The 24,582-nt window shown below is 45.4% G+C and overlaps 1 protein-coding gene across 10 annotated transcripts in view; it reads right to left on the bottom strand.

Annotated features, from left to right (window-relative positions):
• Nucleotides 1-1,112: 1,112 nt before the first annotated feature.
• The window catches only part of PTPRT (protein tyrosine phosphatase receptor type T), a 450,746-nt gene continuing 427,276 nt past the window's right edge, over nucleotides 1,113-24,582 (bottom strand). For all 10 annotated transcript variants that reach the window (XM_038158539.1, XM_038158540.1, XM_038158545.1 and 7 more), the window contains 8 exons: nucleotides 23,239-23,374; nucleotides 21,927-22,076; nucleotides 18,126-18,299; nucleotides 15,026-15,157; nucleotides 11,101-11,226; nucleotides 9,631-9,794; nucleotides 8,618-8,753; nucleotides 1,113-7,894 (listed from right to left, as the gene is read on the bottom strand). In XM_038158539.1, the coding sequence (XP_038014467.1) occupies nucleotides 7,841-7,894; nucleotides 8,618-8,753; nucleotides 9,631-9,794; nucleotides 11,101-11,226; nucleotides 15,026-15,157; nucleotides 18,126-18,299; nucleotides 21,927-22,076; nucleotides 23,239-23,374 (1,072 nt within the window). In that variant the 3' untranslated portion in view covers nucleotides 1,113-7,840. The remainder of the gene's footprint in view (nucleotides 7,895-8,617; nucleotides 8,754-9,630; nucleotides 9,795-11,100; nucleotides 11,227-15,025; nucleotides 15,158-18,125; nucleotides 18,300-21,926; nucleotides 22,077-23,238; nucleotides 23,375-24,582) is intronic.

Raw genomic sequence — 24,582 nt, 5'->3', positions numbered from 1 at the left:
CAGGAGCGTTGGGACAGCGCTGCCAGGGATGCCCAGGGTGGGGCTGTTGGGGGGTCTGGGCAGGGCTGGGGCTGCCCTGGGTGATCCTGTGGGTCCCTCCCAGCTCAGGACATTCCATGATTCTGTGATTTCTGTGACTCTTTGTCATGGTTTAGCCCCAGCAACAGCCAAGCCCCACTTGGTGGTTCACTCGCCCCCCTCCAGCTGGATCAGGGAGGGAATGGGAAGGGTAAAAGCCAGAAAGCTTGTGGGTTGGGATAAAAACGGGGAAATCAAAATCTGTGCAAGCAAGGAGAAAGAAAAAAAAGGAGCTCATTCCTCATTCTGGCTGGACAGGTTCAACCATCCTCAGGAGAGCAGGGCCCCATCACACTAATGGGTTACTTGGGAGGAAAAACACCATCTCTCCAAATGTTCCCCTTTTCTTTCTTCCTCCCCCACTTTATGCATGATGTCACATGGTCTGGGACTTGCTTTTGGTCAGTTTGGGTCACCTGTCCTGACTGTGCCTCCTCCCAGCCTCCAACACACCCCCAGCCCCTCTCCAGATGGCTGTACGAGGAAAGCCTTTGGCTCTGTGCAATCCCTGCTCAGCAATAACAAAAATATCTGTATTATCAACCCTGTGTTCAGCACAAATCCAAACCCCAGCCCCAAACCAGCCTCTGAGAAGGGAATTAACTCCAACCCAGCTGAACCAGCACAGTCCATCTAAAGAAACTACCAGAAAAATCTCAGGAATCTATCAGCAATTGTCATTCAGCACTGAGTACCAAGGAAACAATATAGTAATACCTGTTAGAGAGAAAAAGTTGCAAAAATATGCTTTGCTCTAACCCATGCTGCTAAGACTGTAATTTGCAAAACTACTTAGCTCACATCCACAGGCTTTCTGAGAGGACTGACACAAAATCTGCAGCTAGGCTGAAGTGCCTGCTGAATTCTCTTTTCTGCTTCTCATCTCCTGAATGACAACCATGATGCAAAGCCCATCACTGTGACAAGATGCTGGTCTTATTTTTTGTCATGCAATCACCCCATCATTTCCAGCAGTGCTGCTCACAATGCCTTGCCTCCTCTAAGTCCAAAGAAAAGGCACAAGTACAAGAGTCTCTTAGTAAAACATTAATCTCAGATCACAGATTTATTTTATGGATTTGCAACACAGCCCATATTACAAACATTGTCTGGGAACATTTACAAGAATAAATAAGATGGACTCGCAGTTGTAAAAAAAAGATTACACTTCACTGTAATGTACAGTCAAAAAATATATCTGATATTCATTGACTTGACATTATTTACCTTCCTTCTTTTAAGCTAGAAAGAAAAGACACTGAATGCACAGTGTTGAGAGTTTTGTATTTATATTTTTTCCTTTTTTTTTTTTTCATACGTGCTTTATCTATCAAACATCCAAACTGTACAAGTGAGTTTCACCAGTAATCCATAAAGGCCGAGGGGGAGGAGAGGGGGCGGCACCGCATCAGCAGAGACTCCTCTCATGCAGCTCTCCTCCCTGCCCAAAAACACATCCAGGGAGCTGGGATGGCACACTGCTCAGCCAGAGGCAGCCACAGCACCGCCCTCTGAAGAGGTGACGAGGCTGGCAAGAAGCAATGCTGGCACATTTGGGTGCCCACAGGGTCGGTGTGGGGAGGGAGGAGATTGAATCAGGGTGGGAGTGAATTTTGTCGCTGCGGTTAGTCGGGGTGGGTTAAGGGGTGTGTTAAGGATGCAGCTCAAACTTTTGGCGTAGAAGTACAGTGTTTAAATGCTGGCAACGCAAGAAAGGGCTAGAAGGGCAATGAGGGGGTAATTCCAGTTCTGCTCCATGTACATGGAAGTCCAGCACATGAAGTGACTGTCAGCAATATGAAAAACTGAGCAGTGTTTGTCCTGGGGAGTCTCAGTGTACCTAAATTCATGAAAGCTCATAAAGTGCTGGCCCCACTTCCTCTTCCATCCCCCAAAACACACTCCTTTCCATTATTTCACACAAATAAGAGTTCCTGGGGATTTCCTCACTGAAAGATGATGTACTCACACAAGGAAATCCATCTCCACAGTGCAACACACTTGAGGTGTCTCACAGGGAGTCCCAAAGAGTGGCATTTCATGGTAACAGATCTCCTCTGAAACACTCCTTCTGTGACAATTGCCTCCACTAAAGGAACCACTTAGCTCTTGGGTACCTTTATATGAAATATCAGGATTGGTCCCTAAGGGACATCAACAGCATCCTCACCCTGAACCTCCAGAGTGCCATGGACTGGCTCATGTTTATACTGCTCAGAAACAGCTCCATGAACTGAATTTCAAGAAAAAACATTTTAGCTTGTTCTTTTCCCTTTTCACCTTTTTTTTTTTTCCTGCCAGGAAACACTATGGGAACACCAGCATCTGGCATTCAGTCTGCTGCATTAGTTTGTCTTTTAAGGCTCAGGTTGAAAACAGAATAGTGGTGGAAAATCTGCTGCATGAACTGGGATGAGGATGGAAAGACTGATTTAGATCCCTCATGTTTTTACAAACTGGAAAAGCTGCCAGGTTTTCACATTCTGCTAGTCCAACTTTAAACTGTAGGATATTCTGAGCATAGTTTATTTTTTTTTTTCACAAGGGAATCTTTTAAAATATTTTAACACAGCAGTTAATGGTTATAGACTAGAGGTCACTGGAAGTCAGCAAGTTTTTGCCTCTTCTTTTTTTTCTTTCCATCCCACTCTGTATTACCAGGATTTGGTGGTATATGAAAATGTATGATTCTGCTTGACAGTTTGAGCAAATTGTACATTCTTCAAGTATGCATATGAGGGAGATGATTGATACCTTTTCCAAGTCAATGAACAGATAATACATGATGGATTTTCCTTGTGGTCCTTGCCAAATCGGCAGAAATTGGGCTTTGCTCGCTGTGCTGTTGGCTCACCCTCGAGGAAAAAGAGCTGGAGGTATTTTTGGGAACAGGGAAAGAAAGAGCACTTGCATTGAAATTGTATATTATGCATGTATGGCTATAGAAGACTGCAGTCTAAATAAGCAGGAGCACAGGAGGGTTAACAGAATCCTCACTGCTCACATCTGTCTCTCTGACTTAGCTGGCTCCTCGTGTTCCTCTGTCTGGGCAGGGCAGCTGCAGTGCTTTGTTCTGCCCTCACACAGCAGGAATATGGAATTTTTGACCCAATGGCAGTGGTTATGCTGAATAAATGCTGCCACTTTTGCCACATGGCCCCTTTATTTTCCTAAAAAAAAAAAGGGGTTGACTGTCTTTTGTACACTTAAGACAAATTAAAGGATTCTCAAATGAAAATGCAGCAGTTTCACACCAAGGTCTTGAGATGCCCCTTTCACTGGCTGGAGTGATCACAAAAATTAACGGTGCTGCCAACGTCGTGGAGTTGATTGTTCACATTTATTACAGGACAATGAAGTTTTCCAAGGGGAACTTTTCCACCACATTGCCCATCCAGGACCATGCCAGGACTGTGCACTGCTCTGTGATTTTACCAAAAGTTTTGCAAGTGTGACAGATAGAAGCACCTCATATTTGAAGATTCCTCTCTTGAGCAAATCTTCTTTTATCTTTGTCCCTCAGGATTTATTCCCTCTGTCACACTCCGAGTGCTCCATCTCCACAGCAGGGAATGTGACATTACGTGTTTTTTATGATCTTGGCAGGAACTCAGGAGAGTGAGATGAGAGCAGCTGTGCAAGAATGAGAGCGAGAGCAAGGTGCAAATTTCCTACCTGTTTCAGGATCTGTTTCATTTGCTTTCTCCTCCAATGTTTTGTTTCTCCCAAAGGAGATTTCTTCTCCTTTCCTTCTCTTCCAGATGGAAACTGGTTTAACTGCCTCCTGAACCACCTGCTGCAGGAGCCTCTCTCCTTCCTCTGACTCTACAGCACACCAAGAGCAGTGACCAGAAATCCCTGGCCTGAGATTCCCAAGGGATATCCCACAAACTGCTGCTAAAGGGCCTGTGGAAAGTATTTAGAAAAGCCACTCCAGCATCCACAGGCTTGAATTTACTACTGTGGGGTCCATATGGGTACTGGACTTTTTTTTTTTCCCCAGGGAGTTTACAGCTCCAGAAAAAAAGGCTAGAAACTACTGCTAACCAGTGGAATTCATTGCTGCAGTTACACCAATAATAACTTAAGGTGTTGGTTACCCCCTGTATGAGATAGTGACCCCAAATCACCTGTTTCTACTTCCTTGTATTCCAGACCAAACTTTACACCAGCTCTGTGCTATCACAAACAATTCCCCTCACCTCTGAAGGATGTCTCCATGGGAATAAGTTCATCTTCATTATGTCCATTCAAATATTGTCAATATGATACTTTTTCCAGCCTAAGATTCAGTCACTGAGGAATTCACCTTTTTTTACTGCACATTATCACTTTTCATCCACAGCAGGGGATGCTTAGGCTGAAAAGCTCACACTGACTATTAATCCTTCCAGGAGTAAGAAAACCTCCTTTATCTCATCTCATAATTTCTTTCTTTCCCCATGAAAACAAACCCATCACCCATAATCTTGCTTCAAACACATTACCTACTTCACTATGGGCTGTTCTCTAGGGTTTCACATTACCTACTTCTCTAGGGTTTAAACAACCTCAAGGTAATAAAGTGATTTAAAGTGAGCTTTTCCACACAATTCCCTTCATCATTAATTCACACTTGGCATATATGCACTGTGCAGGGAGGAACAGCATGAAGATCCCTGAGCCAACACAGACTGGAGCTGGGTCAGTCCCCCAAAAGCGCTGTAACTGCAGGAATTTGTAACAATTTGGCAACACAATCTGCAGTGTCTGCTGAGCATCTTTCCATATGGGTTTTAGGCTGGACATTAGGAAGTTCAGACACACGGTTGAGTGGCCACATAATAAGCTGTGACTAACAGTTGGGCTGTGGGAACCAACATTTGCATTGAGCTCCTATAAAACGTAAAATTTAGCTTAAATATCTTTCCCTGCAGTTTGTGCCAACATCACTTGGCTTGTGCAGAGGGCTGAGCACACAGCGAGTTGTTGCGGGCCAGCTGATACAGGTACCTGACCTTTTAGCAGTGTTTTTCATACCATAAAACACATCCAAACCTACCTCCAGACCCTAACACATGGCACTGCCAGTGCTGCTCTGCTCTGCTCATCCCACACGTCCTTCCCCTCACTCACACACCCCTCCTATGGGCTTAACTCTGGCATTTCAATCCACGTCCTTTGAAGTTAAGCCTAAATTACCTCCTACACTTCACACCTCAGTGATACACTGGCATTTCTTTACCTCCCTGTTCCCTTATCCCAGCTGTCACCCTCGGTGCTGCCTTCACTCCCCTAAGTCACGAGGGAGACCTGTCACTGTGCTACTTTCTATGTAAAATTAACAGAATGCTAATTTCTAATTAATATTTCTGTAGTATCCACAGGGAGTGGTTCCCTTTGGCTTTCTGGAGTCAGCAGAGTCAAAAACACTTTGCTGACTTGTAGTTTCTTCATACCTAGGCAGTTGTTGAAAAATCCCATCCTGGGATTAGAATTCCCTCTTCTTTTTTCTCTCCCAACACCTGACCTACACTGTTCCACCCAGCCACCTGTAATCAAAGCACCCAATATTATACTTTTCCTCTCACTTTTATCTCATAGTTTCACTTTGCCTTCTAGTCATTTTTCCTGCTGAATTGTGTTGTTGCATAAAGAAAAAAAAAATTTAGACCAGTCCCTTGACAGCCCCAGCTGGAACTAAAGTTGATTTCCTGATTTTTTTGCAGGCAACAGAAAGGACCAACCACAAACAGCAGAGAGGCTCCTGTGAGAAGGTGGTTCGTGACCAGCTAAGACCTTCATGATATTAAAGCCAAGAATCCAAAGCTCCTTAGAGGAACCCCGGGTGGCTCAGCATCCTTTGCTTGTCAAGAGGGGTATAAATGAAACTCCAAGCATCCTTCCCTAGGCTGGTGCAGGTCCTGGTGGGTGACAATGGTTTGGTTGGGTACTGGTGTGGCTGAGTTGAGAGCTGCTTTTACCAGATTTCATTTCCATCCCTCCAGGTCAAGGTGAGGGTGTGACTACTGAAGAAAGGATGGCCGTGAAGCAGAGGTGCCTTTTGAATTCACAGACAGAATTAGCAAAACATTTTGAACTTCTGGCATGCTCTGTGCCAGGCACGGGCAGACAGAGCTCCCAGCAGCCTCTGAGTATTTACCTGAGGGTGGAAAACTACAGGGTGATAAGAAAATTGGTGTTTCCTTCAACTCTTACCTTCAGTCTATCTTTTAGCAAGTCTGAATTTAAAGAACCCTACACCCCAGGATCCGTTTTACACACAGAGCAACCTCAAGATAAAGGAATGGCTAAATTGAAATACTAATTATTGTAAAGTCTTGCTCATTCAATTATTTTTCCCCAAGATTACCCTGCAGTCCTCAGTGATTAACTGCTTAAACATACTTTTTCAGAAAAGCAATTTCTTAGCTGCTAAGAAGTCAGAATGAGGTCCACAACCGTGGCAAAGCACATCTGGCATTTGTTTCAGAGAAGGAGACTCACACAGGCATTTTTGCAGAATAAAACAAAAGCTGTTTTGCTTAAAAGGGGAAGTTGCTGTGCTGGGCTAATGCTTCTCTTTACAGGTGTCAGAATAGGTTTCTGTGTATGTACATCACCTTTCCTACAGCTCCAATGGGTTACAATTTTGAAGCTTGTAGGGCCTGGAAATAGTGAGGAAATCTTGCCCAAACCCAATTTTAAGAACCTTCAGACTTTTGAACTCTTGAGCAGGAACTTTCTTTGCTGTCTGCCTGCACAGTGCCTAGTTCAGCAGGGTCCTGGCGTGACTAGGGGTCCTAAGTTCTACAGCAATACAAATAATAAATAAAAGATAGTCATACATAGTATATGAGCAATAATAATACCTACTCCATACCCTGTTTGTCAGACACACTGCACCCCAGCTAATACTTGGGAAATGTGGTAACCAAGTCACCAAAGTTGCCAGACAAATGCCATTTGTTGGATGCAAATATTTGACCTTCAGGTTCAAGTGGCTGGGAAACGCCTCAACAGCTTCACCAGCAGCGAAAGGACACAGACCAGAGGGATGGAACTGGGTCATGCACAGCCCTGAAGTTGAGCAGAAACTGGGAGGAAATATTTCTGTGGAGGCAGTGGATCCATGAACAGCTTCTCATCTCCACCATCTATTTTCATGCTTAAAGGGACTACATTTGAGAAGAGAATTCCAGCATAGCCTTTTTTTTTTGTGTGTGTGTGTGTGTGTTGGCCTTTTCATTAGGAAAAACAAATAAAAGGAAACAGATAAGGTAGACAAATTGTAATGAAACATTTCATGTATCCCCTATGGCTATCTCATTTTTCCCAAATGACTGCTGCATGAAATTAAAAAATTAAAAGGTTGGGATTTGAGAACAAAATTATAAATTAAAAAGGAGACATTTAAAAGAGAATTTCCTAAGGGTTTCAATCCTTCCCCACTCTGCAGCAAGCAGAACAAAAACACAATCCAACAGAGGAGAGAAGTCAGAGGGGATTAGAAAGTCCAGTCTTTCAGCCTGTCTCCCATGTTGCTAATTTTTACAGTAAGTTATTTAAGAAGCAGTAGATGTTCCCATAGAAAGCAGGCAGCAGCACACACAGGCATCGCCTCCTCCTTCCAGCGAGGTCTCTGCAACCTCAGTCTCTTGCTGAGAAGGAAGGAGAAGTTTTCCTTCCCACACTTGTTACTGCCTTCCAGTGTGGGACGGGGGAGAAGCATCCACCAGAGTTTGGGGTCTGGCACATCGTGGGGTCCCCTCCCTTGGCTGGGCTAAAAGGAACTCAAGTATTCCAGTGCAACCTCGTATACAAATTTATACTGTTCCTGAAAGAGAGGACACAAAGGAATGGCATTAGGATGTGGGAAAATTCCTCAGAGCCTCATTCTACAAGAAAAATACCTCCTCCCTCTTTCTTATGCCCTTTGGCAGGAGCAGGCAAACACTGGTTGTGTTTCTGAGTGATCCTGAGCAAGCGTGGCTGGGAGATGGTGTTGTCAGTGGAAGAGAAAAGCACTCGAAGAGACAGCCCCAGTCTGGACCATTCATTATTTGCCTCCAGCCCTCATTGCACGTGTTGCTTCTGAGGCATGAACTCAGAGTGATGGATGGAGATGACTGAATTCAGGACAGTTTAATCTCCTGGGCTGCAGGGAGCCAGGCCTGAGGCTGGACTGCTCTCCCTTCCTGGTTTCAAGATGTGTCACAGCACCCAGCACTGGGCTGAACAGGAGGACACATCCCTGCATGGACAGGAGGACAAATCCCACTCTTCTCACAGCTATGGTGACAGCTCTGTGGGGTTTGTCCTCCTGAGGCAGCTGGGCAGGGGACACAGTGTCCATTAGTCTGCCAGGGCATCCCCTCTCTTCAGAAGAAGCAGGAGGAAGATTCACTGAACATGCTAAAACAGGACCAGTTTTAACTCTGGTGTCTACATGCCCCCATTATTTTGATTCATCCTGAACTAAGCCATTTTGACATTTTCCTACCTATCCTGAAGTCCCTTGCACACACTGGGGTGAGGAGTGAGCAGAAAGAAGCCTTACCAGTGACTCCACCATGTTGGATTTGTTATTCCGTAGTGTTTTCACTATGTGGAACACATCGATGATGTTCTGCTGCTGGATCATCTCGCACACACTGCAGATGGCACAGAAGGTGCCGCTGCGACCGCCGCCGTTCCTGGCAGAGGGACAAAAGAGGGGAGAGTGGGGCTGGTGAGGCTGAGGGAAGGAGAGCACACACAGCTCACACCTCATGGACAGCTCTCCAAAGGAGAGATTCCTGCCACATGGAAGGTCTCTCATGTAAGGGCTGATGTTCAAGGGTTTGTGTGCCTAAAGGGGCTCCAAGAGAGCTGGGGGGGGGCTTTGGACAAAGGCATGGAGTGACAGGATGAGGGGGAATGGCTTCCCACTGCCAGAGGGCAGGGATAGAAGGGATATTGGGAAGGGATTCCTCCCTGTGAGGGTAGGGAGGCCATGGCACAGGGGCCCCAGAGAAGCTGTGGCTGCCCCTGGATCCTTGGAAGTGTCCAAGGCCAGGCTGGACAGGGCTTGGACCAAACTGGGACAATGGAAGGTGTCCACTAGAACTGAGTGGTGTTTGGGGTCCCTTCCAACCCAAACCATTCTGTGAGTCTGTGGAAGTGGAGACCTGTAGAACAGGGGCAGGAATGGAAGGACTGAGGGATAAGGGGAGCCTCCCTGTCCCCCTGGAGTAAGGGACAGGGGAGCTCAGGGACTGCAGTGCTGCAAATCCCTGCTCTGGGCTCACAGCAGCTCTGTGCTCAGGGCTGGGTACATGGCAGAGCTGCTTCAGCTCTGTCTGCGCTCCAGACATGAGACCTACAATGTACCAGGGCTCTTGGAGCTATCTCCCACTGCAATCAGTGAAATCCCTGGGCCAGGATACTGTAATGCAATACAATATTCATCTTGAAGTGTATTATAACTGTACTTTAACTCCACTTTCCCCAGCTGAAGCCTGGCAAACCACCAGATTTCCAGAGCCACAACCACAACACGTGAGGCCGCAGACATTTCCCAGTCCTACTTACAGGCAGTGGACCACAGTGCGCCCGTCTCTGCCATCGTACTGCTCCTGCCACTTCTCCAGCCTCCTGACCACCTTCAGGAGGGAGCGCTTGGAGGGAGGGGTGTCCCTGTAGGCCGGCCAGCCGATGTACTGCAGGTGCTGCACGATGCGGTACCCGTCCTGCGGCTGCAACACAGAGCCTGCTCAGGGGCTGCACGGGGCCACGCAGGCATGGGCAGGGCTGGCAGCACTGCTTGCACAGCAGCCTCCCCTCTGCACCTGCACCAGCAGTGCTGGTGTTCTCCACGCTGGGTAGAGTGCAGAAACAAGGGCTTTTCTCTAACCAGGATAACAATTGTTACACAGCCAAGCGGAGACCAAGTGCACGGGAGCCTTGATTGGCTTCCAGAATAAAGTTTCATCAAACTGCACAAGCAGGTCAAATGTCTCTTTGCTGGTTGGCTGTGCTGTGCCATAAGAAGGAGAGGCAGCCCTCAGAAATTCTCTGGGGATTGTGGAGGGAAAGGATCATCACAAATTTGCTGGCAGTGGCCGTGGTGTTGGACGTGGGTGAGTGCAGAGAGCTGTGAGCGCACAGCACCCACCCTGCCAGCCCTGCATCCACGGGCCAGCTCCATCTGAGAGCCACAGAGCCTTGGTCTGATGAGCCTTATCACCCCCAGGCTCCCTCAGGAAGGTGACTGATATCCAACCAGTTTATCAGTTTCTGGCTGGACCACAAGGTTCCCTCTGCAGTGCCACACCTGAACGGCTGCACAGGCTCTGACCATGCAGACACCGATGGGTTACACTGCATGGAAATATAATTTGCAGAGCCTGCTTCCATTTCTGACAAGAAAAAAATGAAAGAGGAACAACAAAGGAAACATAATCAATCTGGGAAACGACTAATGAGAGAAAAATCCTCTGCTGAAGCCCTTTCCTGCAGCCCTGAAGCCGGATTGCCAGGGCTCAGTGTGCAGATAAACTTTGTTTCTATCATTTCAGCTGTCCTGGGGCTGAGGGACACAGAGAAAGAGCTGCTTACAGAAATGGCAGTTGCTTATTTATAGGGAAAGCAGTGGCAGTTGGGAATCCCAGTCTAGCCAGTAAACATTGCATCTGTCTTCAGAGATGCTGCCTGGGAGCTGACAGATGGAGAGCTGCTGACACCATCCCAGTTTATTTCCTGCAATACTGATGGCTTTATATTGGCTACTAAGTGATGAATTGTTCTCAAATATACACAGAAAAATGCTCACCATTTAAATACAGATTTTCAGCTCATATCATCCACTTGCTGCCTTCAGCCAAGAGTCCTTTAGCAATGCAGGCTGATTAAATGTTAATTAAAGGAAGTAGCTGCAGTGGAATTTTATTCCTAGGTGAGAGATTCTGCATTTCTAAATCACAAGTCTTGGCTCTGCCTCTTCCTCGAGCCAAAATGTGTTTTAGAAAATAACCAGGGAACGTGGTATTTCTCCTCTCTTACCCTGGCCATGTTGCAAATCCGGAATATCCGGTTGATGATATCTTCATCAATGTCTGCAGAAACAAACTCCACCTGGATTGGGCCATAACAACAGGATGTCTTCTCTGGCCAGTACTGCATGCAGAGCTAGGAGAAAACACAAAACCAAACAGAAATCTTAATTATTACCATATCAAATCGTTCCTTTTGGATCTATAACCAGCTCAAAATCCATCACCAATTTGTGTATTGTGGCTTTGTTCAGACAAGATCTCATTCTAGCTTAGTAAAACATTTTATATCCTGAATATGAAGAAAAAAAAGAAATATATTTTAGGGTCTGGAATTTTCTTCCTCTTTATTTTTGTATGAACACAGTTTGGAACTGATTGGATTCTGGGTCTAGAGGTGAAGAGAAGGTGGCTGACAAATGAAGCTTCTGTAAGGGAAGAGATTTAACAGGAACACTGAAAGATTAGTGTCTGTAGAAAAATTTAATAGGAACCACAGAGATCTGGTAAAAATGAGGAAACAGTACAGGCACCAAGAAAATTAATCTTAATTCAAACAAACTGGAATTTCTTTTTTTCTGTAAGATGAACTTTTTAGTTTTCTGGCTCTACCAGTGAGCAGGAGAAGGAGAGTGAATTTGTTCTGAGAGCAACAAGAGCAGCTCTGGTTTTAGGGTGAACCACATCTGCACCTCTGAAGTTTGTGAAGCAGGATGAGGGTCTTTTTCTTGTGCTGATATTACTGAGTTGAAAGGGAAAAAAACACCTGTGCACACAAATTACAATCTAAGGATTTTAAATCCAGCTGGAAATAGATCATGGCGCAAAAATATTTTGCATGAGATCTCATTAGCAGTTTCTGCTAAGATTGTATTTCTTTGTGGCTTTTTTTTTCTTCCTATTTTCAAGTGTAATTTTGTACAAGTTTTGAAACCCCCAGATGCTCATTTGAACTTGATCTTGAGCCTTTCAAGTTCAATCACTGCCAGCAACAACGTAGAGTGCGTGCATGTGGCTGCATTAATTCTGCACTCCTGTTCCTCCTTTGATCATATAGGATTCAAATTGGGTGGGATATTCACACAATCTTACGCATCTTTGCCCTTGTTAGTTTTTCAAGATTAAGCAAGCCAGCCAAGACCACACAAGCAAGTCCTTTGAAGGGTTTCTTTACTCTTCCTTCAGACTTTCAAGCTGCCTAGTGATCTCCTCTCAAAGCATCTGTCCCTCAGGCAGGGAGATGTGAGCCGAGCAGGAGCTCTAGAAAACAACCTCAAGGTGTAGTGGGAAGCAAAAAAAAAGATGAAATCTTTCCTTAGGATGGAAAATTTGCTTTTCCCAGAGCAGGTCTGTGAATGGCCACCTCTCCAAACACACAGGTGTATACACTGCTGAGCACTGCCTACTGTGTGCTCTGAGCTCCACAGGGGTTTATCTGCCTTTTCCCTGAAATCAGGACACAGCCTGGGATCAGGCACTGATGAACAGACAGGGAATGACAACACTGTGATGCAAGGACAGTGCAGGCACAGTGCCAAGTTCTCTTCCATAAAAGTCCTCTCTACAATGGATCTGATGATCTGCTGGCGGGTAGGAAGGACCTGCAGAGAGATCTGGATTGATGGACTTGGGGCCACTCAGTTGCACAATGGTTGTGTGTGGTCCGAAGGGCAGCAGAGCTGGGGGAGGGTCTGGAGCCCCCAGGAGCAGCTGAGGGAGCTGGAAAGGGGCTCAGCCTGGAGAAGAGGAGGCTCAGGGGGGAAACCCTCTCACTCTGCACAACTCCCTGAGGGTGTAGCCAGGTTGGGGAAAGGCTCTGTTCCCAAGGAACAAGGGACAGGATGAGAGGAAACAGCTTCAAACTGTGCCAGGGGAAGCTTAGATTGGATATTAGGGAAAATTCCTTCACTGAAAGGGTGGTCAAGCAATGGAACAGCTGCCCAGAGCAGTGGTGGAGTCACACCATCCCTGGAGGGATTTAAAAGACGTGTAGATGAGGCACTTGGGGACATGGGTTAGTGGTGGCCTTGGCAGTGCTGTGGGAATAGTTGGATTCAATCATCTTAGAGGTCTTTTCCACCCCAAATGATTCTGTGATATCAAACTGTCTCAAGGTGTCCTGGTAGCTCATAAAATGCAAACTTCAAAATCCTCCTTAACTTCCAGTGCCACCTGGGTGTTCTGGCATTGGCTGCACTCTTGAGGGAGGTGACACCGTGCTACAGAAACTGTCAAAGTGACTTCATGCACTGCCAAATCCCCTTTTCTGTGCCTACAGACCACATCACAGCAGCAAAACTTTGCTCGGAAAAGAACCCTAAGCTTTGTGCAGAAAGATAGTCACAAGAGTAACGCTGGCTGGGGCTGGAAGGTTTGTGTTTTCCCAGAACCGAGTGTGAGAAAGTGTGTCATTTCCAGAAAAAGATGGGTTCTGCTTTGAAGTGTCGGGAGAAAAAAGTGAATTTTGTCTCTGGATTCAATGCCAAGATGCAGAATCAAGGAGATGGACAAGGAAAACAGAAGATACAGAGAACCTCTGGTTCCTCACAGAGTGGTGGGACTCTGCAGGACACCAGGAGAGCCCACTGCTGAACAGAGCTGTCCCTGGGGCTGCAACGGAATCCCACCGAGTTTCCCCTGATGGGACATCCCCTTAAGGACTGGGGTGATTGGCTTCTCCAGCAACATCCAAAAAAGAGACCAACAATTCACTGCCTGCAAGTGTGGTTAGACAAATGGATGAGACAAACGAAAAACGAATCCATGAAGTACCAACTGTTGAGGGCTCCTCTCCTCTCATTGAACAAGGGCTGTAATGGGTGAATTAACCATGCCAAATGTACTCTCCACACAAATTGCATGATTACACCTTTTGAAAGCTGTTCTCCTCTGCCACACATCAGCAAGGTGGCTGGAGACACCAGGGCAGGAGGAATGGCAAAAGCTCCTCCCTGGCAAGCTCTAATGCTAAAAATAATGCTGTGTCCAGTAGCCAAAACCCAACTTGGACATGGAATTAAAAAGGAAAAGAAAAAGAGATAAAAGGACTATATTATCCTCAAACCATGCAAAGCACATTTCTCAGTATTACACAATCATACTGGAAATCTCAAGGGAAAGATCCTTCAAATTATTTCAGCTCTCTTGGTTTTATTCTTCTGGAAATGCCATGTGAAAAAGGCAAACATGAAGCACCCTGGGGCTGTGGTAGGGAGCATTTTCCTAAACCAAACACAGACAAAAATATGAAAGGGGAGAAAGTGGGATTGGGAGAGAAATTTTGGCCTGCAAACACGAAGTAATTCTGTAATATATAAAGTATTTATATAAAGACTTTTTGATACTTTAAACAATATTTTATATAATTTTATATCAAAGTATTTTATATAATAAATGGGGAGACTTTATAGCAACTTTCCAGTACATAAAAGGGGCTTACAGGAAGGCTGGAGGGGGACTTTTCAGAAGGGTGTGGAGTAATAGGAAAAAGAGGCATAGCATTAAGCTGAAGAAGGGCAGATTAGATGGGATATCAGGAAGAAATTCCTCCCTGTGAGGATGGTGAGGCTCTGGGATAGGTTCCCAGAGAAGCTGTGGCTGCCCCACCCTGGAAGTGTCCCAGGCCAGGTTGGATGGGGCTTGGAGCAACCTGGGCTAGAGAAAGGTGATCCTCCCCACGGCAGAAGTAAAATGGTCTTTAAGGTCCCTTCCCATCCAAACCCTTCTATGACCCCTGTTAACTGCAATAAGAATTAGCTTACAAAGAGCCAGGCATATGGACTTATTCTCCATTAGAACCCCAAAACATCACCTATTACTTTCCAGCTCCCCCTCATTTATTTACCAGGGTGGGAGGGCACAGGGAATAAAATGGCAGCAGGGACTCTCTGCAAAGCCCCTGGATTTGAGAAGGGAGTGAATGAAGGGCCACTCACCTGTGCTGCATCCATCTCATTGAGCATCACCACGGAGGAGCAGTTGTAATCAAACACCAGCCTCCAGAAGTCTGTGATGGTGTTGGGCAAGGGGTGCTGGGTGACAATGAAGGCAGCAGGCTGCTTGTGGCTCTAACAAAAGAGTAAGATTAGTTAAAAAAATAAAAAAAAATCAATCAACTTTTATTCAAAGGAATATTATACCCAGGAGGCTGTGGGGAGGCAGTCTGAGCCATTTAACCAGATTATACAAATCACATCTCCTGCTCCTTGTTATCGCTCCGCAATGAATGAACGCCTCGTAATGGGATTCTTTTGCTCCCAATAAAGACATTTCATTAAAGAAGTGTCACAAGAGCAGAGATTACCCAAATCAATTATTTATATTTTGAGACTCAGCAAATAATGCTAATTCTACTATTACTACTACTATGACTATCAGTAATATTAATAATTGGAAGGCAAACAGCTGGAAGCAAATGTTCTCCTTTGTGCTGCGGTGGCCTCGAGGAACTCGAGAAGGGATTAGCCCCGTCTGCTGGGGCTGCCTGGGGGTGCAGTGTGACTGAGGTGGCACGTTTGGATCCCAGCCATCCTTTATGAGCTCGTGGGGCGGCATTCAGAGCCTGTGACACTGGCATTTAATTTCTGATGTTATTCTTTCACCTCAAAAAGGCCCCCTGACCTCAGTCTCCCTAAGCACGAAGGGGTGGAGCTGTGCTCCCAACCTCTGCAGGGCTGAGTTAATGAATGTTTGGGATGAAAAGCAACAAGCTCAAAACTTTATCACTTCCCAACCACGGCAGGCAAGGCTTAAATGAGCTTGGAAACTGCACAGTCCTTTGTGCTGTACATCTGTGAAGCAGGCTTGAATCAAAAGGCACACTAATTCTGGGGTAAAGAAAACAAAAAAGCACACAAAAACCCTCCAGCGGAATAAAATTTTGGATTTAAAGTGAAGAAATCATAAAATCCTGAAGTATGAAGCTGCACATTGTGGGGGTTTGCCTTTTCTCCTCCATGTGAGGCAGATGTGGGTGGAAGTGCTGGGCAAGCAATGCTGGGAAAAAGGGGTTTCTGAGTGTGCACGTGTGAAGAGGGTGATGGGACATGACGTACAGAGAAGGAAAACAAACTGATTTCTTGGGAAATTTTCATCTAGAATGGACTTTTGTCTTTTTCCCCACCCTGCATTCCACATCTAGAAACACCAGAATGGGTCAAAAGTTGTGAAATACCAGACCAGTGGTGGCAGCAGAGTGGCAAATAAAATACTGAGGTTTATCTCTTAATTAAACGTCACAATGCTCCTGCTGTGGTTTTTTTCATGGTGTGCCAGTAGCAAATCTAGCTAAACTCTTAGCTGAAGGTCATATGTGTTCGTGGGCTTTGCTTTTAACCCCAAAAAAAGAAACCCTGCCCAGCTCCTTGCTCCAGGTGAGGAACCAGGTTCACGGTCCTGTTTCAAAGGGAAGGTGACACAGAGGTGTGAATTAGTCATGCAAGAGAACATGTGTGGGATTATGGGGCAATGATGATGTAAGGGACTCATAAATTCATGTTTTTCTCCAAACCCCATGGATTAAACACAAATCTATCATCTCTTCTTCATGACTTGACTCATTATGTGATTTAAGTCTCATTTTTTAAAGATTATGTTCCATTGTTTTAGGGGAGGGTGAGGGACAATTTTGCTCCTTTCAGGGCAATGGATGGATGGAGGATGTCCTCTAAGAGTCCCTGCTCAGTACAATATTTCACACCTCAGCAAGAATAGCTATGAAAATGTAGGATTCTGGCTGTTCCCCTGTGATGATTTCTGTCCCCAAAAGTTCCTGAATCCTTTATGGAAAAATAAAGGAGAGCCAGAGAACATCATAGCAGCTGAATTTCAATGACAGGTGAAAAATTGCTTTGTACTAAACAAAATTAATCCACTGGAATTTTGCGGGGAGGGATCTAAATATTTGCAAAATGATTTGAGGTAACGAGGGCTGAAATGTACAAACATTCCCAATCCCTAAGAAACTAAAGACTGGATTTGGCTTCTGCAGATGTGCAAAAGCACTAAACACACTTTAAAAACACAAGTTTCCTTAGGCATGTTTGCAATGAAAACATCACAATCTTGCTGAAAAAATATAAAATAAATTCTGTGACCATTTCACTGAATATCTTAAATGCTGTTTCCCAAAGACTGAAGAACAGACAAAATTAAAAAATAGAGACCCTGCTGCTGCCAGGGAAAAAATGATGGCATTTCACCCTGGATCATATTTACCCATACTCCAACTGCAATAATTAGTGGCTTTAAAGACATCTGTGTACAAAGGCAGCACAGCAAAAAGAAGCCATCAACATAATTCATCGTCCACAAATGACCCGTGCTGTGAGATTCCAGGCTATAAACAAAGCGAGGGAAAACGCCTTTGGACAGAGTCACATCAGCTCAACTCACACCCTTTAGCCTGAATATATTTTGCACATTTGATCCCTGCACTCCCACATTCTTAACTGCATAAGATGATATCAATCACTCACTCCACACTGCAAATTATCCTTTTCAAACAGCTGACCTGGCAAACATTTCTCTTCCCAATGGATACAAAACCAATGTATGGGAAGAGCTGTCCCCCCACTTTTTCGTGCATCTACCTTTCTGTGATCCAGCCTCAGACTGCACACTGAGAGATGCCTTTGCTAAAAATTTTCTATCAATGTGGTGCAGCACTGGGGCGTGTGATCACAGAATAACAGCATGTAACAGAATATGCTGGGTTGGACTGGACCCTGAAGGATCATGGAGCCCAGCTCCTGGCTCTGCACAGCGCTATCCCAAAGAGTGCCCAAAAGTGCTGTCTGAAAGCCTCTTGAACTCTGTCAGGCTGGTGCTGTGACCACTTCCCTGGGATAATCATACCCTAGAGGACATATTTTGGTGACAAAGAGAAAATTCATGTGCTTTGCCGGGTTTGGTGATACCAGACTCAGACACTGCAGCAAAGTAAGTATTTTTTTTAGATCCATTCTCCCAGAAAAGCATCATGAGAGGGAATAAACCCATGGCAGGCCGTGCTGGGTGTGCCAGAGCAGTGCTTACATCCATGAGTGCAGCATTGATGTAGTTGCTGGACTCCCCATCCACGGAGATGAGGAAGGGCAGGCAGCGGTCCAGGGGCAGCACGTCCATGCAGCGGTTCTTGTCGTGGTTGCGCGGCAGCAGCCCGATGCTGCAGTCCTCCGGCCGCACCCGCGGCGTCACGATGTTCAGGGTCTGGGCAGGGAGAGGGGAACAAGGACACAAACAGGCTGAGTGCCTTGCAGTTCACTTCCAAGGATCATAGAATGACTAGGTTGGAAGAGACCTTCAAGATCATCGAGTCCAACCCAGCCCCAACCCCTCAGCTGAACCCTGGCACCCAGTGCCACATCCAGGCTTTGTTAAACACACCCAGGGATGGTGACTCCACCACCTCCCCGGGCAGCCATGCCAGAACTTTATCACTCTTTCTGTGAAAAACTTTTTCCTGATATCCAGCCTGTGTTTCCCTTGGTGCAGCTCGAGGCTGTGTGCTCTGCTTCTGTCAGTGCTGCCACATGCACAATATGTTTGTTTTAAAGGGACTCAAGAGTAGCAGAGCTTTGGCTGTTGCATATAGGTAAAGGCTGATAAAATAAGGCCTTGTTACCCTTAATGGCTCAGGCCTGCCACTTCAGCTAAGCAGCAAAGGGCTGTGGGAAAGTGACTCAGCTGAATTAGAGGCAGAAAAACAAGTTATAGAACTATCTCGTGCTCACATGGTGGTTTATGGTGGTTGGTTGAATTACATTTGTTGTGCTTAAATGGGATGTAACTGATTACAGGTAACTGCTTAGAAAGGCCTGGTTTTTGCAATAAAGGGCTCTCCTTTGCACCTGCCTGGGGACTCTGTGTTACTCAGCTTCAGAACATTTGGCATCCCAGAGATAAAATGGAAGAAGCACTAAGGAGCTTGTTGCTGTTGTAACACATTGTGTTTTGCAGATTGTCCTGAGGAACTCTTCCAAACACTGTTAGGTCCAGCAAAAATTGAAAGCACTATACACCTCCCAAACATTTCCAGCCCTAAACCCACAGAGCAGCTAGATAACATTCCTGCTCTTTCCTAGAGGCTGGAAATAGGTGTCATGTGTATAAGATGCAGCTTTGAGCTGGTGATGGAGTGAAACCTCCTCCTGCTTAGGGTGGAAGCACAAGTCCTTCCCCTCTTCAGGTGGGTCCTGTGCAGGCGTACCCTGAGTATTGACCACCCTGCAGGTCAGACTGTTCAGAGCCTCTGGTGATTCCTCAAACTACTGATTTGTCTTATAAAAACCTCAGATAAAATGCCATTTTGAGGTTTTTAAACTGAAAAGTCTACTTGTTTTATATATTACTTAGATTGCTAGTTTCCTTTTGAAGTGACACATAGGATGCTTCACTTACATAGTCATACCTAATCTCTGGGGCCTTGCTGTCAGTCTTTGACTGTTATCTGCCTTTTCCACAGCTTGACAGACTATGTTTAAATTTATTTTACTTTTGTGTTCCCCATTGTGGAGGCCTCCTGACAAACCAGTCCAGGTTGGTCAGCAAGGATCAGAACTCAGAAATCAAAGTGAATGTATCTTAGCACCAGTGCTTAAGTAGTGGTAGATCAATGGCTGTCTGATGTCATTGTATTTCCACTTTTGCTTCTCCCCTTCCTGAGCAAAGCCCATGGAATCCTACAGTGAACTCTCTGCAGCCAAAAGAATACAAAATATTTAGGGGCCAAAAAACCAAAACAAAACTTACAAAGAGCTGGACTTCTGCCACAGAGAGGTTATAAATGAAGAAAAGAGGAAGGTCAAACAGTCCAAGATAAAAGAATGTGTCAAAGTACAAAACTTGAAATAATATAGTTGCTCTAAATTATTCAGGTTCCACATTGCCTGGAGATGGAAAGCAGGGAGTCTGGCTGGGGAAACAACATGAAATCTCAGATCTCTGACAGTGCAGATAATCAGGCAGGTGACTTGCTAGTGATTTACTCCTGCCTATTTTATGCTGCTCCCCTCTCTCTCTTGTTCCTGTACTGATTCAGATCACAAAAAACTCTCCAGAGTGAGCTTTGTATGTCCAGACAACATGTAGAGCACGAGGAACACATCCAGCCTCACCTCAGGGCCAGTGGGACCTAAATAACACAAACTGCAAGCACAGATCTATAGTTATATCAACTGGTTCCTAAAGATTGCAGCAGAGATACCAGCTTTTGCATTAAATCCAGACAATCAGGGCTGAGGAACGCTCTGAGCCAAAATCCTGTAAAAATAGATTCTACGACAAGACAGACACTGAACCTCTTATGCAAAGCACAGTGGAGCAGTTCCTTCCCACAGGAGCTGCCAGCCCCTGGCAGCTCAAAAGAACAAGCACAGAGGTGACAAATCCTGTCTCATATCATGACAAAATACACCCAGCAAGCGGTGGCTGTTTTTTAATAGTGTTTTTTTTAAACAGCATTTGATGAAGTTCGGCTCTGGCTCCTTCATGTCAAACCAGAAACACTTTTACAGACCTGCTATCACTTGATAGAACCAGATCTTTTTTTAATTGAGCTGCCATCATTTGGGATCCACATTCTTTATCTCACTATACCAACCCTGATGATTCCCTGTAAGGCTTCAGATAAAAGACATACATTCTCCCTTTACATAGAGAGGGAGGAAAAGAGACCTCTGACTCAGGCTGGGGATCCCAAAAGACATCCTCTTGCTGCAAAAGACACTTTCCTGGGAGAGGAAAAGCAACTAAAGCAATCTCCACCTTTTTACTCTATGAGTGGCCTCAACAAATAGTAGATGTCTCTTTCTGTCTTATCAAACTCACCTTGCTCCAAATTTCCCACAGTCTTGTTTTTTTCCCTACATCAATGTTGACTCAAAATTATAGTTCCACAGAATGTTTTGGTTTGGAAGAGATTTTAAAGCCCACACATTCCACTCCTGCCATGGGCAGGGACACCTCCCACTGTCCCAGGCTGCTCCAAGCCCTATCCAGCCTGGCCTTGGGCACTGCCAGGGATCCAGGGGCAGCCACAGCTGCTCTGGGCACCCTGTGCCAGGGCCTCTTCAGCCTCAAGTAAAGAATTCATGGGGAATAAGACTGGAAAACTTAGTTCAGTGCTCAGAATTCTGAGTGAATTCTCCACTTTATGAGAGGAACAACTGCACAGGGCCCATGGCTGGAGTGTCCCAAGCCCATTTACCAGGGTGGGATAAGCAACAGGAAACAAAGGAGGGGCTCATGTTTTGTTGCTTGCCCTGGACAAAGAGCACCAATGAGCACTTGTGAGTTTTGCTGTCCATCATCTTGGGTCTCATCACCAGGTACCTGGTGAAACATCTGCAGTGAACTGAGGGATTCGTTCACATTTAATTGAAAATTTGCAATAGCCAAAATAATGCTCACTGGGCTCCCTCTCTCTCCTGTGTGGAAGGTTGTCAACAAGTTGATTGTCAAAGCTTGGAAGCACCATATGAGCCACAAGAATGGATAATAAGGCACCTTGAGGCATAAATGTTTCTGTATAAATTGTGGAAGGAAATGAACAACACAATACTCATTAAAATAAGAAGTACAGCATTACGTGTGAAAATTAGTACCCTTGCTCTACTGGAGTGATGGGGACAATTTTTTTCTTGCTGAAGGCTGAATAGTCCATGCTCAAAAACAAATCCCTGCCTGACCCAGTAGTACAGCAACAAAAATCAACTGAAATCAGACCTTGGCTCAGTGTCCCCCTTGTCTGCTCTGCTGGAAATCACAAAGAAACACACAGAATTGATTAAACACCTTCAATACACCAACTGCAGTGGCTGAGACGTATGAAATTACCTGAAACTCATCTTTTATCTGGCTGGAATTGGTCTGTGGATCCAGTCTGCTGATGTTGTAATATATGGATCTGAACTCACAGACTGGAATGGCTGTGTTGCCACAGAGACATGCCTCCAAAATGGCATCATGGACAAACACGTACTGCTCCTGCACGGGGGAGGAGATATTAAAATCACATTTTAAATACAGATCATGAAATATCACTCTTCATTTTTTTCTTAAGTCATGCCCAATATGCATATTTGGCTCTGTTTCACGTGGAGACAAATTACGCAGTGTGCTGTGTGACAGCTTTGTGAGCTTATTTCATCCATCATTGAATGTGAGGTCTCACGTGTTCATTTCAGATTTACAAGGAAAATGGGGAATTGGCACTCCCAGGAATGTTGGGACAAAATGGGGGTGGGCTGAGGAGGACATCAGGATGTAAAGCCTCTCTGTCCACAAGGCAACAGCCACCTCCAATAACACCAGAGAATCACAGAATTGTGATTCTGGCTGGGATAGGCCTCTAAGATCACTGAGTCCAGCCCAGCACTGCCTAATTCACCACTGAGCATGTCCCCAGGTGCCACATCTGCATGTCTGTTAGATCCTTGCAGGGTTGGTGACTCCACCACTGCTCTGGGCAGCTGTGCCAGGGCTGGACAACCCTTTAAATGAAGAAACTTTTCCTAATATACATTTTAACCTTCTCTGGCACAACTGTACAGAACTAACAGGTTTCTCCTGGGTTCTGGGTATTTTGGGTAAAACTCTTTCCCCAAAGTAAATATGGGAAGTCCAACAAAGTTAACAGCCCTTCTCTGTTCGAGGTTGTTGTCCTGTCCTTCAGGAAGGGAAGGGGTTAAGGAACACACATAAAAGCTGTGCAACAGGATAGCAGTTCCACAGGAGTTTGTGCAGCTGCCAGACACTGTGTGATGGAGCACCTTGCTTAATCAGCACCCAAAGCTTGAATCAAAGACGTTTTGTTTGCTTAGCTTGTAATTGATATACACTAGGTACTACTGGAGCCTGCAGTGTTCCTATGAATGAGTCATGAGAGGCTTCAGGAGCTTTTTTTTCCTGCTATGAGAATAAAATTAATCAGCAATGCACAGACCTAAACTCCAAGGTTTGCCCTCCTGTCTTGGAGGCCCCTAGTAGCTGTCAGTGAATTGATTCGGTGCAAATCCGAGCATGTTTAGCCACCCAAAGTTCTGCATTATCAAGGCACAGAGCAAGCCAGTGTTGACTTCATAAATTGCTGGGCAGAGAAGCTGACAGAAAAGCAGCACCCCATGCAGGGAGAGATGCTGGCACCTACCTCTGTCTGCACCAAATTGACCCTTTGGGAGCGCAGCTCTCGCACACAGTTGAATATATCCACCACGCCCTCGTTCTCTGCCATGTCCAGCATGATGTCAATGGCAATAAAGCACCCTGTCCTCCCAGCTCCAGCACTGGAAAAGAGAAAAACAGGAGGGTCTGTGTGACCAAGGGGCTGTGGAGAGGCAGGGCTTTGTAGAGGAGAGAATAACAGCAGCACACACACCGCTGTCTTCTGGGAGCTGCTCTGCTCCCTTCTGGATTCGTTTTTCTGTTTTAGGATTTGAGAGAATGAGGAGAAATAGTATTTCTTGAAAGGGAAGCAGAAACAAAAGCTTTGCGTTATTGAACATCAACAAAATATTGCGAAAACACTCATCATAATTTTACAGGTCAGGTCACATGCACAGCTCTCATCACACAGGGGAGAGCAGCCTCCAGGTTGCAAACAGACACAATTCCAGAAATTTTCTTCCATGGGACTCTCTAGAAGGCATGCATACATTTACTCCAGTGGGCATGATGAAAGGAGCTCAGTCCTCCACCTCAAACACTTCTTTTCCCTTTGGAATCCTGAGGAGTTTGGATCCTGAGGAGGGTGATTTGAAGTTATGGTTTGTAAATCTCAGAGAAAGGAGCTCGAGGCTGCTTGAACCCTTCTGTTCAGAGCTCCCCACTGCTTGTGAGAATTGGGCCGTCTCCTGCAAAACTGTGTTGTCATCGTGTCCTCCCTTCCCCTGTGGGAAATCATCCAAGCTGCTTAGGTGTGAAGGATGGAGAGAGGAGAACGTCTCTTCACATTACTCTGAAGGAAGCAGAACTCTGCTCAGACCAGGGAAACTTCAGCTGCACTGAAAACTCCGCCAGAGCCGAAAGCAAGGAGATATGAATGACCATAAATTAATGGACCAGATTAATCAACTGCTGAATAGTGAGAAGATATTTTTCATTTGCAGAATTTTAATGAATAAGTGGCATTTCCTCTCCCTTTATCTCTCAGCTTTTCAGAATTTTAACAAATAGTTTTAACAGTTCTATATTTAGAGGATCCTGGCACTTCATAAATATCGAACAGTGATATTATCCAGCCAGGCATCAGTGGGGAGAATTTGGTAATTACCCCTTAAAGCAAGTCATTAAAATTCAAAAGCAGATAAATAACGTAGAGGAAATGGCATTTATTCATTAAAATGGGAAGGATGAAAAATCTCTCCTTGCTTTCTTGGTGACAATGAGTCAGGTTCAGACACCTTCCAGGGCCAGCCCCATACCATGGCACCAAAGCAGCAAACTCAGGCCTTCAGCTGTAAACGAAATCTCTTCTGCCAACTTCTCAGGCTTA

The sequence above is a fragment of the Motacilla alba genome, chromosome 20 (genome assembly GCF_015832195.1).
Source record: "Motacilla alba alba isolate MOTALB_02 chromosome 20, Motacilla_alba_V1.0_pri, whole genome shotgun sequence".
Classification (NCBI taxonomy): Eukaryota; Metazoa; Chordata; class Aves; order Passeriformes; family Motacillidae; genus Motacilla; species Motacilla alba.
This window is presented reverse-complemented; position numbering and strand designations above follow the sequence as displayed.